This window comes from Verticillium dahliae, genomic scaffold (genome assembly GCF_000150675.1).
Source record: "Verticillium dahliae VdLs.17 supercont1.16 genomic scaffold, whole genome shotgun sequence".
NCBI classification, from domain to species: domain Eukaryota; kingdom Fungi; phylum Ascomycota; class Sordariomycetes; order Glomerellales; family Plectosphaerellaceae; genus Verticillium; species Verticillium dahliae.
Window position 1 is genome coordinate 1 of NW_009276935.1, and position 13,178 is coordinate 13,178.

At 47.5% G+C, this 13,178-nt stretch overlaps 4 protein-coding genes across 4 annotated transcripts; 1 reads left to right on the forward strand and 3 right to left on the reverse strand.

The window, feature by feature from the left end:
* Positions 1 to 3,722: 3,722 nt before the first annotated feature.
* On the reverse strand, positions 3,723 to 5,200 carry VDAG_07183 (carboxypeptidase A; the record flags this gene model as incomplete). Its single annotated transcript, XM_009656088.1, has 3 exons — positions 3,723 to 4,197; positions 4,264 to 4,580; positions 4,655 to 5,200. The coding sequence occupies 3 exons, from the start codon at positions 5,198 to 5,200 to the stop codon at positions 3,723 to 3,725; spliced, it is 1,338 nt and encodes a 445-aa protein (XP_009654383.1).
* A 1,348-nt stretch (positions 5,201 to 6,548) lies between these two features.
* VDAG_07184 (uncharacterized protein) lies at positions 6,549 to 7,540 on the reverse strand (the record flags this gene model as incomplete). The annotated part of the gene is made up of 2 exons (XM_009656089.1): positions 6,549 to 7,142; positions 7,198 to 7,540. The coding sequence occupies 2 exons, from the start codon at positions 7,538 to 7,540 to the stop codon at positions 7,042 to 7,044; spliced, it is 444 nt and encodes a 147-aa protein (XP_009654384.1). The 3' UTR covers positions 6,549 to 7,041.
* A 1,031-nt stretch (positions 7,541 to 8,571) lies between these two features.
* On the forward strand, positions 8,572 to 9,864 carry VDAG_07185 (glucan 1,3-beta-glucosidase). The gene has a single exon (XM_009656090.1). The coding sequence runs from the start codon at positions 8,623 to 8,625 to the stop codon at positions 9,694 to 9,696; it is 1,074 nt and encodes a 357-aa protein (XP_009654385.1). The 5' UTR covers positions 8,572 to 8,622; the 3' UTR covers positions 9,697 to 9,864.
* A 970-nt stretch (positions 9,865 to 10,834) lies between these two features.
* Positions 10,835 to 12,457, reverse strand: VDAG_07186 (ammonium transporter 1; the record flags this gene model as incomplete). Its single annotated transcript, XM_009656091.1, has 4 exons — positions 10,835 to 11,195; positions 11,254 to 11,931; positions 11,983 to 12,293; positions 12,359 to 12,457. 4 exons carry the CDS (start codon positions 12,455 to 12,457, stop codon positions 10,835 to 10,837), a joined length of 1,449 nt encoding a protein of 482 aa, XP_009654386.1.
* Positions 12,458 to 13,178: the final 721 nt, after the last annotated feature.

Here is a 13,178-nt window from a genome sequence, read left to right on the forward strand (position 1 = left end):
TGACGAGTCAGATTAAGCTTCTCCAGGATAATCTCTTATTCAAAGGAGGAAGATAATTAACATGACCGGTTCCTCCAGAAGAACGTCCCCATTACAATCGGACAACTACTTACCCTTTAATTGTTAAATTAATAAAATACCCGATCCGCTATATAATAATTAAGCCTCGGATTCCGATATCTTAGAATCCGAATCTAATTATTTTAAAGAGTCCTACTAGAGGTAATTAAAGAGCTATAAAGCTATAGCCCGCTTAGCCGCCTTATAATTAATATTATTAAAATTATTAAGGTCTTTATTAAGGTCGTTACCCCCTTTAGTATCCTCTTCCTTAATAATTTATAATATACTTTTAACGATAATATATTATTTCTCTAGATCCTATAATTATATTATTAATTAATTATATAATTAAATAATTAAGGGAATAGAAAGGAATAGGAATTTATAGTTTAATTCTTTTTATCGTAAATAGCTAAAAGCTTTATAGCAGGCTTAAATATATTAATAGGATTAAAGATAATATTTATTAGAGCTATAGATATAGGAAATATAGATCGTAGAAGCTTATATTAACTTATAAGAATACTTAGAAATATATTTATAATAATAAGATCCTTTAGGATCGAGATTATAATATATACTTAAAGTACTAATTTTAATTTATTTATTAATAAAATAAGATTTATAGTAACCTAAATAGGGAACCTTATAAATATTACTATATATATATACTATTTACTAGATTAATAGCTTTTACGATTAATATTAGTTATATTCTTATATTTAGCTACTCTCTTAGCTTTAAAGGCTTTAAGGGTAAGGGTTTTATATTTAAGAGGTATTATTATAGTTAAAATAAGAAGAAAACGAATAAATAGGAATAATAAAAATAAGTATTTATTAATTATATAAATGTTATTTATATATATTAAATTAGCTTATAAAAGTTAATAAAATCGATATAAGGAAAGGGAAAAATTAATAGAATAGAATTATTAAAACTTATTAATAAAATATATAGATCTTCTATAGAATTTATTTAATTAAAGTAATTTAATCTTATTATTCTTATTAAAAGGTAATTTAATTTATTAAGAATTATTCTAATAGATTCTATAAAAAGCTAATAATTATTCTATTATATTCTATTAATATATTAAGGATTTAGAGGCCTTAAGAGTATATATTTAATAATTATAAGAACGCTATTTATTATTAAATTCTAATTTATTTCTTTTATTTCTAGGATTTAGAGGCCTATTCCTATTATTTAAATTATAATTTAATTTATTTCCTTAAAGAGCTATTTATAGATAATACTATTACTCTAAAGTACTAAGAATTAAAGGCTTAATATTTATAAGAATAATAAGTTTAAGCTACGCTTTCCTTATTCTTAACTATTATTTCCTATTATTTCCTATTATTAGGTTATTTACTTTAAAGCTAGGAGAATAGATCTAATACGCTAGAGACTAGAGAATTATAAGCGTATTAGAGTAGCTATTAACCCTAGTAATAGCTCCTAATACTAGTTCTTACGGCTATTCTACCTATAAAGAAAAGAAGAGCTAATATTAAATTAATATTAAGGAACTCTATAATTAGGATAATAATATCTAGGATATCTAGGATCTACTATTCTTAGGAGTACGTAAACTATAGCTTACGTGATCGCTAAGAGTAGATAGGTATATCTAACTTATATAGGTAGTAGATAAGAATTAATTAAGAATCAACTATTATAAGACTTATTAGATACCTTACCTATTCAGAGCTTATAAGCATAGCGGAAATACTAGATTAGGGTTTATATAAATAGTGAAGCCCTCTTAATAGGCTTAATAATATCTTATTAATTTAGGATTTCTATTATAGAGCTAAAGCTAGATATTATCTAGGTCTAAGTTTAATATATTATAGAAAAAGCTATAGATTAGTTTAATATCTATTTATAATCTTTGGAGTATTTAAGGCGACTTTATATTTACTATTCTTAATATAAGCTCTACCTTTACTTCTTTATAATATAAGTAATTAATGCTTTATTAGCGATTAGCTCTACTTAGAACTAAGCTAAGCTTATTTTACTAAAGTAAGATACGATTACTATATATTAATAGTATATTTAAGGTTTTATTTATTTATTGTACTTATTATATATATTAGAGATAAAGTCGTTTTATTATTTCTATCCCCCCTCTTTATATATTAAATATTATAAGTTTCTTATTATAAAAAGATTAATAATAGTTCTAATCCTAAATATTTTATATATAAACCTCTCGCTATAAAATAGTAAAATATATTATAATTTATTAAAGTAAAGTAGATTATATATTATTTTAATATAGAGATAGTATTTAAATAGTAGCGTTTAGTTCTAAAATAGTATAATTATAGTTTCTATATAGCCCGCTTAAGCTAATATATAAGATATCGGGTACTATATATATAATACTATATATATATAATACTATATATATAATATATATCGTTCCCTACCCTAGCTTTTTATAGGGTTATTAATTAGCCCTTTAAAATCCTATACTATTATAGGAAAAGAGATTAAGTAATTTATTTATTTAATTAGATTTTTAAGGTTATTATAATTATTTATAAGGAAAATTAAAATAAGTAAATAAGAGCTTATCTATCCGCTCTATAAAGTAATACTAAATAGTAGAGATCTACTCTATTAATAGACGAGTCGGCTAAGGATAGGATATAGTTATATAATAAGCCTAGAAGTATACGTTTATTCGTATAAGCTAAGCTAAGGAAATATTAGAGATTTAAGGAAATATATAAGAGATTATATAATTTTCTATCTTCTCTTTTATTATATAAAATAAAGTAATTAAAAGCGTAACTTTAATAGCTAATTAGGGATCGAAGTAATTTCCTAAATTAAATAGGGGGTTTATTAATAAGCGGGGGTTTAGAAAGTCTCTAGGATATTAAATATAGTATTTAAAGTAGTAGGCTCTATATATTACTACTAGGATCTTTATATATAATTATTAGATATTATTAATATTAACCGTATTAAAAGCTAAAATATATATTATACTCGGCCATAGGTCTATAACCCTTCTACTATACTTAGAAGAAAAGTTTACTATACTTAGAGGATATTTCTCTGAACTATGATCTATATAAGGGCTAGACTAGTAGTCGGGTAGGTAACCACCGGCGAATACCTGGTGTTATATATTTTGCGATTTTGTATTTCTTATATGCATAGTTGCCTGGCGTGGACCGGTAATCCAGTAGTGCGGGATCAGTATCTAGTCAAGCCTGCGTGCTTCACGCTTGATTCGGCGCCAGTGCATATCTTGCAATTACCGATATCTCAATCACCTCTTCAGGCCAGCATATGGCTTGGCTCCTCAAAGAATTGGACCTCCCCCTTATCTGTGCGGAGGCAGCACGTGCGGGCATCTGTTCCTCTGGATCCTTCATGTTGAACTTGATCGCTGCGGTTGCAAAGTGGTCGCATAAGATGTTTCATCGATGGGAGGTGATCATTGCCCAAAAGTGGGAGTACATTACGTTTTACACTACGTCATGGCTCATCTCGTCATTGTCGACCCTTTCTCATCCGAGGCTACGGCATGCTTGTCTCCCTCAAAGCCGAGCTTCGGGCATGTAGAGCTCAATATGCAGGCCGCACCTTGATTAGAGTCAAGTCACTACAAAATTCTTGTTCCTCAAATCTAGCAAGTACCCTCCTCGCCCAAGCCAATCTCGGTCGCAGCCAGGAGGAACTCCATGAAGCCGGCACCGGTCTCAAGAGCGTTCTGGTGGTAAATCTCGCTCGTGGGGTAGAAGGCGCAGCTGGCCGCCGTGTTGCTGAAGCCGAACTCGAGGCAGTAGCCGTGAAGCTTGTTGAGGCTGGGGTCGATCTGGTGGCGGGCCCAGGCATAGTCATCCGAGGCACCGGAGGTAGGGTACAGGTAGGCGGCGGACATGGCCTCGTAGTGGCGACCAGTGGCGGCGTCCATGGCGTTGACGGAACGCATGGCGGCGAACGACTTGTCGGACCAGTCCTTCTGCGTGATGTACTCACCGTAGACCGCGCCGCTCTGAGGGTCGTCGGGCATTAGGCCGCGGACGTTGTCGTAGGTCGAGTTCAGGAAGTTCTGCTCGGGGTGACGGCTCTGAAGCTCATCGATTCCGCTTGCGTACAGCCTATGTTCGGCTTGATTAGCAAAATAATTACATTCTCAGAGGGACGGTTTAAAGTAGAACACTCACAGAACACCAGTATAGGCGTGGACATCCATGTACCAACGCAAGTTCTCGTGCTCATCCATGACCCACTTGATCGCCTGGGTTTCGGCCTCGGAGAAGGCAGACGCGCCCTGGTAGGTCTGGGCACGAGGGTTCTTCGAGGCGACGTTGGGGCCGACCTCGGGATGGAACTTGTTCAGGAAATCAAAGACAACATCAAAGTTACGGTTCAGGTCAACGCCAACGGAAGCAGGGTTGCCAGCAATGGCGGCCGCGGGGTTGCGGTTCTTTCTCCAGCAGGTGTTGGTGCTCTGGTCCCAAGCGACACCGTCAGGGTTGCTCTGTAAGTCATCCGATTAGATACAAATTGGTGTATTTCTGCGCTTGGAATTGCTCGAGGACGGCATTGGCTTACAAGAGGGGTGAAGACGATACCCGCGGCAAGGGCACGACGCACGTCGCAGTTGGTGTAAGTGCGACCACCGTACTGAAGGCCGGTGTTGTGCTTGTTGGCATACAGCAGATCCGAGATGAAGTAGATGATGTTATCGGAGGAGCCGCGCTCACGGGCGTGAATGGCGCCGTTGAAGTAGACGTGGTAGCTGGAAGAGCAGTTCTTCTGGCCACCGACCTTGGCACCAACAATCTCGGCGCCCTCGTACGTCTTGACGGGTGCAACGAAGGACTCGAGATCGTACTCGTCGACGAGAGCCTGCACGGCAGCCGTGATCTCGCCGACATTCAGGAGGGTCTCGAGGTTGGTGCCGGGGGGCTGAGTGCCGAGACCGCGGGGAACGGTGCCGTTCGCGAACCTGTTGCCAGTGCCAATGGCCAGGCCTGTGTTTCCGGTCTGGCGCTTGACAACGGCCTCGCCGCCATTGGCAAGTTCCTCGGGCAGGATGCAGGCCTCGGCGAGAAGGGCGAGCGAGGCGATGGCGCCGGCGGTGGTAAAGGACTTCATGGTGGGCAGCGGTTCTGGAGAGGAAGACACTGGTGGGACGAGGAACGAGTCAACAGATCAACCGGCCAGGACAGGCAACGCCGAGGTCCATTGTAGCGGATCGGTCCTACTTATACACGTGCTGGGGAGACACAGACGATCGTATGCCAAGGGTCATTTCAGTGGCGGACCTCCCCGTTTGTTGGCATGCAGGCCCAGTGGCATCTACGGCAGCCCGTAGCGTCGCACGAGGAGTGATCTCAGAGGGCGGCCTGGCGACAGGGCGACTGACCGGCGACGGCTACCGTAGGTCTCACAAGGTTAATTGGGTCTGCCGAGCTAGGCTTGTTGGCTAGAGCTCATCACTGGCGTCACCGTACCGTATGGCGTTTCTGTTTTGGGCAGCTCGATAGCTATGGAGCAGTTCAAGGTCGTATGGGCGGGTGTTGGCAACGCGCAGGCTCCCCTTTGCTGGGCAGAATCCAGAATGCGCGCATCGCGGAATTACACTGCAGCTGCTGGGCCCAGTCGCGTCCCGTGCCCTGCAATCTGCTCCACGCCCGCGTGTCCTAGCCTTGAGATGCGGGGATCGAGTGCCGTTTCGGGCAGGTCGTTGTGCTTCTCCATCTCTACAGGGGTTCACGAAGAATCAGCTCGATAGTGTGGTGTCGAGGCAGTCGTTGCCTTTGCAGGTTGAATACGACGAGTCGATGGCCAAAAAATAGAACAGCTCTTCTGTACTTGCAACAGGAATGCTGGGCCTGGGCGACGAGCAGTGCAAATCAAGTCTTCATCTCATGGCTAATCAGCAGCCATGGAGCGCCGTTGAAGACTGGCAAGCCCAGGCCAAAGTCAATTTGCACAGCATGTCGTTGTCTCAGTGCCTTGCCGAAAGTACATGTACTTCACTGGGCTCCATGACGAACCCATTTCCTCCGCCCAGCCTCCGATAAGGATGTTCTTCAGAGCTTCCATTTCGGCGGCCCGCTTCCTACTAGAAACTTCCTAGCCCACATCATGCAACCAAGATAAGGCCCCGGCCACCTCCAAGAACTTCGATTGGATGGTTTGTCAGGCACCAGGGGAGAAGGCGACCTTGTCAAAGTCAGGCAGGTAGGCTTGGTACACCGGTGCTCCCGAGATGCAAAGCTCACGTTCCCGTGCCGCCCATTGCTAGGTCTCTTGGGAAGGGATAGCCAGATCGCCATCTCGCCCTAACGAGGATCGCAACCCTGCCAACGATCTGCACTGTGTGTGCCATGCGAAATTGTACGAGGGTGCCAAGACGCGAATAGCTGTCTCACTGGCAAAGTTCTGCCAGTTTCACGCGCCACATCTCATTTGCTTTGAAAAGACCTCTTAAGCACATCACGACGCTATCAATGGAAAACGTTAGGGGTGGTGATTGTATGTGCTCTGTGTTTCGGTGACGGCGACGCGGTGTGGCTAAATCTGGTGCGACTAGGCATTGTTGCTCGAATCTTGTAGATGGCAAAACAGCACTCCGTCGTAATGAATGGTCCATGGTGTTGTCGTCGATTACAGACGAGCCGGCCTTGCCGGGATTTTTGTTTGTCCGGTTTGCCACTTTCGCACACCTTGTGATTGCACTCCTGAACGCAATCGAGCGCTCAATCACGCTGGCCTCCACCAAAACCATCTCGCCCAAGTATCTGAAGGTGCCGCAGCACGAATCGATAAACCGAATTCCAAGTTCGTCACTGCTCATTTATTAGTAAGAACACTGGGAAGTAGGCTGTTTGGGCGCACATCATTGTGATCAAAGCAAGCCCCGGGCCTGATGAGTACATTCCGGGGCTCGCTTCCCTCTCTATAAGCCATCCCGTTTCACGGAGAGCTGTTCAAGCGATATCATCGACCTCCATATCCGTTGTTGTCGCAGCAGCCTTCTTCCCCTTCTTCGACTTCTTCGATTTCTTCGACGTCTTGGGCTCGACAGCATCTGAAGTATTCGAGTCAGCAAGCGCACATCATGACCGATCAGAGAACAATCCCACCTTCCATCTCAACCTCAGCTTCATCCTCCTCATCCTCCGCATCAATGTATTCCTCGTCCGCCTCTTCGTCCTCGTCCAAGCCCTCAACATCCCCTTGTTCCTCCCGCCTCTTCGCAGCGTGTGCCAGTGCCTTCTCGACCTTGCGCGCCTTCTTGCGGCTCATTGCTGCTTGGGGTCCGCTGTTGGGAAGTAGCCCAGGGCGGGCGCCGCGCCTTACATCGCGCTTTGCGACGCGGTTCGCATTGGCGAGAGCAACGCGCGCCTGCTGGGTTTTGGCCTTGCGGGCTTTGGCGTGGGCGTGTGGGCGAGAGGTGCCTGCGAGGTTCTTGGCGGAGGGAGCCATGGCGTCGAGTGGTTTATGAGTAAATGTTTTCGACTTGTCTCATCGACAGAGAAGGGGGATCGCTATGTCGAGAAGCTTAGTGATAGAAGCTGAGGAGATTCAGAAGGTCGATGTGTCGGTATGGATGGCGGGGGAGAAGAATCGAATGGGAAACTTTTTAGTGGAGCTGATAAGCAAATTGTAGGCCTCTCCGATAAGCCTCACCGAGCTCACCGATCGGCAACCCAGAGCAAGCCGTGGCAAGGTAAAGACCTTCGACAGAACTCAAGCGACATGACGGCCGGTGTTGTGCGTTCTCTCGGGGCTCGAGGTCTCGGTACTCTACGAAGTCAGAGACCGCAGTAGATGTGGCGAGCCATGACTGCGGGTAACCATTGCACAACGAGGCATGTCAGTCGGCTCACTCTTTGATCACTTAAATTGCCAGTGACATCTGTCCAAAGGTCCTCAACTGCACGTAATTCGAGGTCGCATCCTGTAATCGCTCTCAGTTACCAATCGCCTTGATTGTGTCGGCACGTTCGCACGGATGCGACACCATGATGCGATTGGCGCAGAGCATGTCCATCCCACGGCGGCGGAAAGTGGGTGACATCAGGTACCCGTGCAACTTATTAAGGGAGTGGCTTGTTAGGGAGAAATGAACTTTGCGTGGTCTGTAGTATGCCACGGGGATCGAGCATGTCCGTAGATTTGTACTTGTGGCCCTCATTGGACGAAATTTCAGGATTCAATTCCGGCTGTTGATTGTCGACGTCGCAGCCGGAGGCTTTCCTTGCTGGCCATTCGAGGAACGCTTGACCGGCAGTTATTTAAAGTTTCAACGTCGACCAGAATGGCGGCCAAGCCAGCGCATCACTATAACTCTAATAAGGGGCTTGTACAACCTATGAAACCAACGATCGTTCTGCGTGAGCCCCTTTCTGCAACGGCAGCTGTCCCTGCCGGATTATCCGTCAGACTTGCTGCTCAGTCCAGACGATAGAACATATAGTGCGCGGCCAGTCCGGCCACGGCCGTTCCGTTCCCCTGAAGTCCGATTTCTTCTCCTTCTCAGCCAATTTCACTCCTTTATTGTCGTAATGTATTTCACTAGTCTCTCGTTATTGTCCTTCCTGGCCCTCAGCGTCGTGGGCCAGGAGTTACCTCAAGGTGTCTTGGGGTTTAACTCTGGAGCCACGAAAGCTGATTCGAAAGCGAAAGTTGAGTCCGACTTTGAAAATGAGTTCAAGACGGCTCAAGGACTCCGCGGCTCCCCTGGGCTTTTCAACAGCGTGCGCCTGTACACCATGATTCAAGCGGGAACCACGAACACCCCCATCTCGGCTTTTCAAGCGGCGCTTAACACCAACACTACGATGCTTCTTGGAATTTGGTGTTCCGGCACCAACTCGATCGACCAAGAGATTGCTGCCATGAACAGCGCCATTGAACAATACGGCCAGCGATTTGCCGACCTTGTGCTGGCTATCTCCGTTGGAAGCGAGGACATGTACCGTCTTTCCGAAAGCGGCGTCGCCAACAATGCTGGGTTGGGACAGGGCCCCGACACCATTGTGCGCTTCATTCGCGAAGTCCGCTCCGCCATCAATGGAACGATCTTGGGAAATAAGCCCATCGGTCATGTGGACTCGTGGAGCGCATGGGCCAACAGCAGCAACACAGACGTCATTGACGAAGTTGATTGGATTGGAACCGACGTGTACACCTATTACGAGGCCGACAGAGGAAACGCATTCAGCAACACAACAGCTGTTTTCGACGACATATACAACCAGACTTTCACCTTCGCAGGCAACAAACCTGTCTGGGTCACCGAGACTGGGTACCCTGTGTCTGGTCCTACCACTGGGGAGGCTATTGCCAGTGTTTCGAATGCGGCACAATACTGGCAGCTCATCGGATGTGACAGGCTGTTCGGAAGAGTGAACACTTGGTGGTATAACATCAGGGATTCCAACCCGGCGATTACGGAGAAGTTTGGGATCACAGACAACCTCAAAACAACCGCCAGGTTCAATTTGACTTGTGCCGCTGACAGTGGTGCTCCCGCCCCTGTGAACGTGGGCTCTGGAGCGGCTTCGTCTCGTGGTGGTGAGGTTCTGCTTGCTGTGAGCATGGCTTTCATCGGCTTGTCAGTCACACTTTGGCAGTAATAGCCGAGCTGCCGGGTCTGGTAGTCTTCTTCGCATGCTTTTTTGAATCCATACCTGTTGTAAGAAAAGCGTTTCTGACTCTACCGCTGTATGGCTGTACGCATTGGTGTTTAAGTTATCCTTCACATTCTGGGCTAAAGTGAATGCCTCTCAATTATTGTTAACTCCTAGCTTACTCCATGACGTTAAGAAAGTTAACAGTGCATGGAGGTGGTCGAGTTATCTCAGAACGATTGTGGACGGCCACCAGGTCTACGTGTGTACGTCTCAGCAAACCTGTTTAATTGTTTTTTCCCTCGTATCCTTTGGAGCATGCATACCAAAGGCAACGTCCTTGTGGGAAGAAGACCACACGAAACTTGATGACTACGACCAAGAACGCGAAGTCGATTGCGCACCTGATAGGGGTTTGCGCAGCCGGGAGCCAGCGATACGCATGATGACTGGCAGGAGCTCAAAAGCATGCTCGCAGCCACCGTGGGGGGCGTTCGTCGTTGGTGATCGCTGTGGAGGCGAACTGGACTCCTGGCGTCGTGACAGTACTGGGCCAACAGAATTACTAACCGGACCAATGGGATAGAGCGTCCCGCTGCCGATCAGCTCTGGAACTCCGCTGGCATGGCAGCGGAACCTTGCTAAGGCTTTCCATCGAGAACGACAGCTTCGAGATACTCCGTCTTCTTGTCCGTCATTTCGCACCTTGATCGATTGGTATCGAAATCAGAGAGCGGGTGCAAGCAAAGTTGCCAGAATTCAAAGATGGCCTCTTTATGAGGTTGCTTGTACGGAGGACACTCGCTGGCTGCAAGAGCTCCTTGGGGCGAATGTCGATGTGTAGAAATGCTCGTATGCGGGCTGACGGCGTTGCAGACTGTTCAAGTGGCGGAAGGATCTACTCACCAGCCAGGATGGTGGCAAGATTGCCGATTCGTTGATTAATGCAGGTTGTCCGGACTATTAAGAAGCGGTCTAAGGTATGTCTAGACAGCCAATCATTTTGAGAAACATTTTAAAAGAGGAATGTTGTGGTATTGAAATGAGAGTGAAGTATGAATTTAGTGCTGGTGATGATCTCCTCTTCCCCCCTCGACACCCTTGTTGACATGCCGTAGCAGTCTTCCTCGCCACACGGCTAATTTCAAGCAGCAGCAGCAGGCGCAGCCTTCTCAGGCTCGGAGCTGTGGGCCGAGGTACCCGCGAGACCAGCATGAGGGTCCTGGCCCGTCAGGATGTCGGACACGTGGCGCGTGACCTCGACGTAGTCGTAGGCGAACTCGCCGCACTGCACATCATCAAGACCAAGCTCCTCCTCATCAATGTTCACGCGAAGGCTGAGGCCGGGGATGAGGTTCAAGACGAAGCAGATGAGGCAGGTCATGACGAAACACCAGGCAATGCCGGCGACGGTGCCAGCGAGCTGGTAGCCAAACTGGACGTAGTTCTGCTGGATCCAGCCGCCGTCAATCTCGGTCGCGCCGTCGAGAGCGGCCATGTAGTCACTAGGTATGGGTTAGCAGGGAGATCCCAGAGGAAGGCTCGGAGGTGAGGGAAACTTACGCAGCGAAGATGCCGGTCAGCAGGTTGCCGACAATACCACCGGCACCGTGGACGGCGAAAACGTCGAGGGCCTCGTCGATGCCAACGAGGAACTTGAGCTTGGTGGCAAAGTTGCACGCAGCACCACCCACAATGCCAAAGACGGGGACGGACCAGATGGGAACGTAGCCTGCGGCAGGGGTGATGACGACGAGGCCAGAGATGGCACCAGAGCAGAAGCCAATGGTGGACCACTTCTTCTCCAGGCGGTAGTCGAGTAGGACCCAGGTCAGGCCGGAGATGCAGGCGGCCAGGTTGGTGACGAAGAGGACGACAGGCGTGCGAATGTTCGAGGCGAGGGTCGAGCCACCGTTGAAGCCAAACCAGCCCACCCAGAGGAAGACGGTGCCGAGCAGGACATTCGTGACGTTGTGGGGCCTGTAGGGGAGGCCGTGGAGGCGGTCGTAGCCAGATCGCTTTCCGAGCATGAGGGAGTAGGCCACGGCTGCGACACCAGAGTTGATGTGGACAGGAGTGCCACCGGCGAAGTCGAGAGAGCCGAGCTCGAGGAGCCAGCCGTTGGCGTTCCATGTCCAGTAGGCGATGGGGTCGTACACAACAGTGGCCCAGATGAAGACGAATACCATGGCGGGAAGGATGCGACCGCGGTCGGCGATGGCACCGATGGCAATGGCGGGACTGCGGCCTGTTAGAAAGAAGATTGCAAGACGGCGCCAGAGAGAGTCTCACGTAATGGCAGCAAAGAGACCTTGGTAGATGGCAAACATGATCTCTGGGATGGCGCCAACTGGCTGGGCGACAACATTACGGAAACCGATATAGTCCATGTTGCCTAGGAAAGCGTTGCCCGTTTGCGAGAAGGTCAAGGAATAGCCCCAAAAGAACCATTGTACTGTCGCGACGCTATGCGCGAGCATGATCATGAGCATGAGTGAGAGAGCCGACTTTCGCCGAGCGAGACCGGCATAGAAAAAGCCGACACCGGGGATCATGAGCAGAACGAGGGCGGAGGAGGTGCACATCCAAGCAATGTCACCAGACTATAGAGGAAGAGAACAGTCAGCACGACGCCATGTCTGCAGAACGTGGGTTGTCATCTGCTCACCTCGTACCAGACGTTCATGTTGGCAACGCCAGCTGAGGTGCCATCGTCGGCCGCCCCCTCAGTGCCGTTGTAGGCCTCGGTGTAGAGGCCAGCAGACATTGGCGGCAGGGAATGGTTGTCGATACTTTTAGTATTGTTTTGGTACCAGAAGGCCTCGTCCTGAATTCTTCAAGAGCACTCGTGAAGGAAGAGCGACAGAGGATTGTCGAACAACAGCTGACACGAGATGAGAGAACAGATTGCAGTCACACAGAGGCCGGGGGTAAAGGCAGCCTAAATAAGAACCTACAGACCAAGGCGTGATCTCCATTCTCGCTGCAAGGCGCGATCCTTCCTGCACTGAGAAATGACAGACAAGACTTTTGATAGCGAGGCAAGTACCGCAAGGTAGGTGGACAGACGGGAAGCGAACCCCTGTCCGTATCAATGGAGGGTCGATAACTGAGCGAGCCGGGTCGGTCTGGGCATGGGATGGCGGCTTGGGAGCATGGGGATCCCTCACGATAGCAACAAGACGGAGTGGATCGGCGAGCGAACAGGGAATGACACCAGAGAGAGAATCACACCAGGGAGGGTTGTTTCCCCGGAACAATGGTGTCGACGCGCGGTGGCATCACAGTGGTGCAGAGCGCGGTGCCAAGATGTCGGGACAGTGATCGGAGCAAGCTAGGAACGCCGTGTGTCTGCTTCTGGAGGCACATCCTGCAACATAGAGGTAGAATATGAGACAAGGTAGCCTTGGTGCGTCGAAGCTTGGACGGGTTGGTGTTCATGTGGGAAGGGAAGACGAGTCGTGCCACGCCACATCGGGCGACAGAAG

Coding starts and splice junctions, on each gene's coding strand:
- VDAG_07185 (XM_009656090.1), top strand. CDS start 8,623: ATGTATTTCACTAGTCTCTCGTTATTGTCCTTCCTGGCCCTCAGCGTC.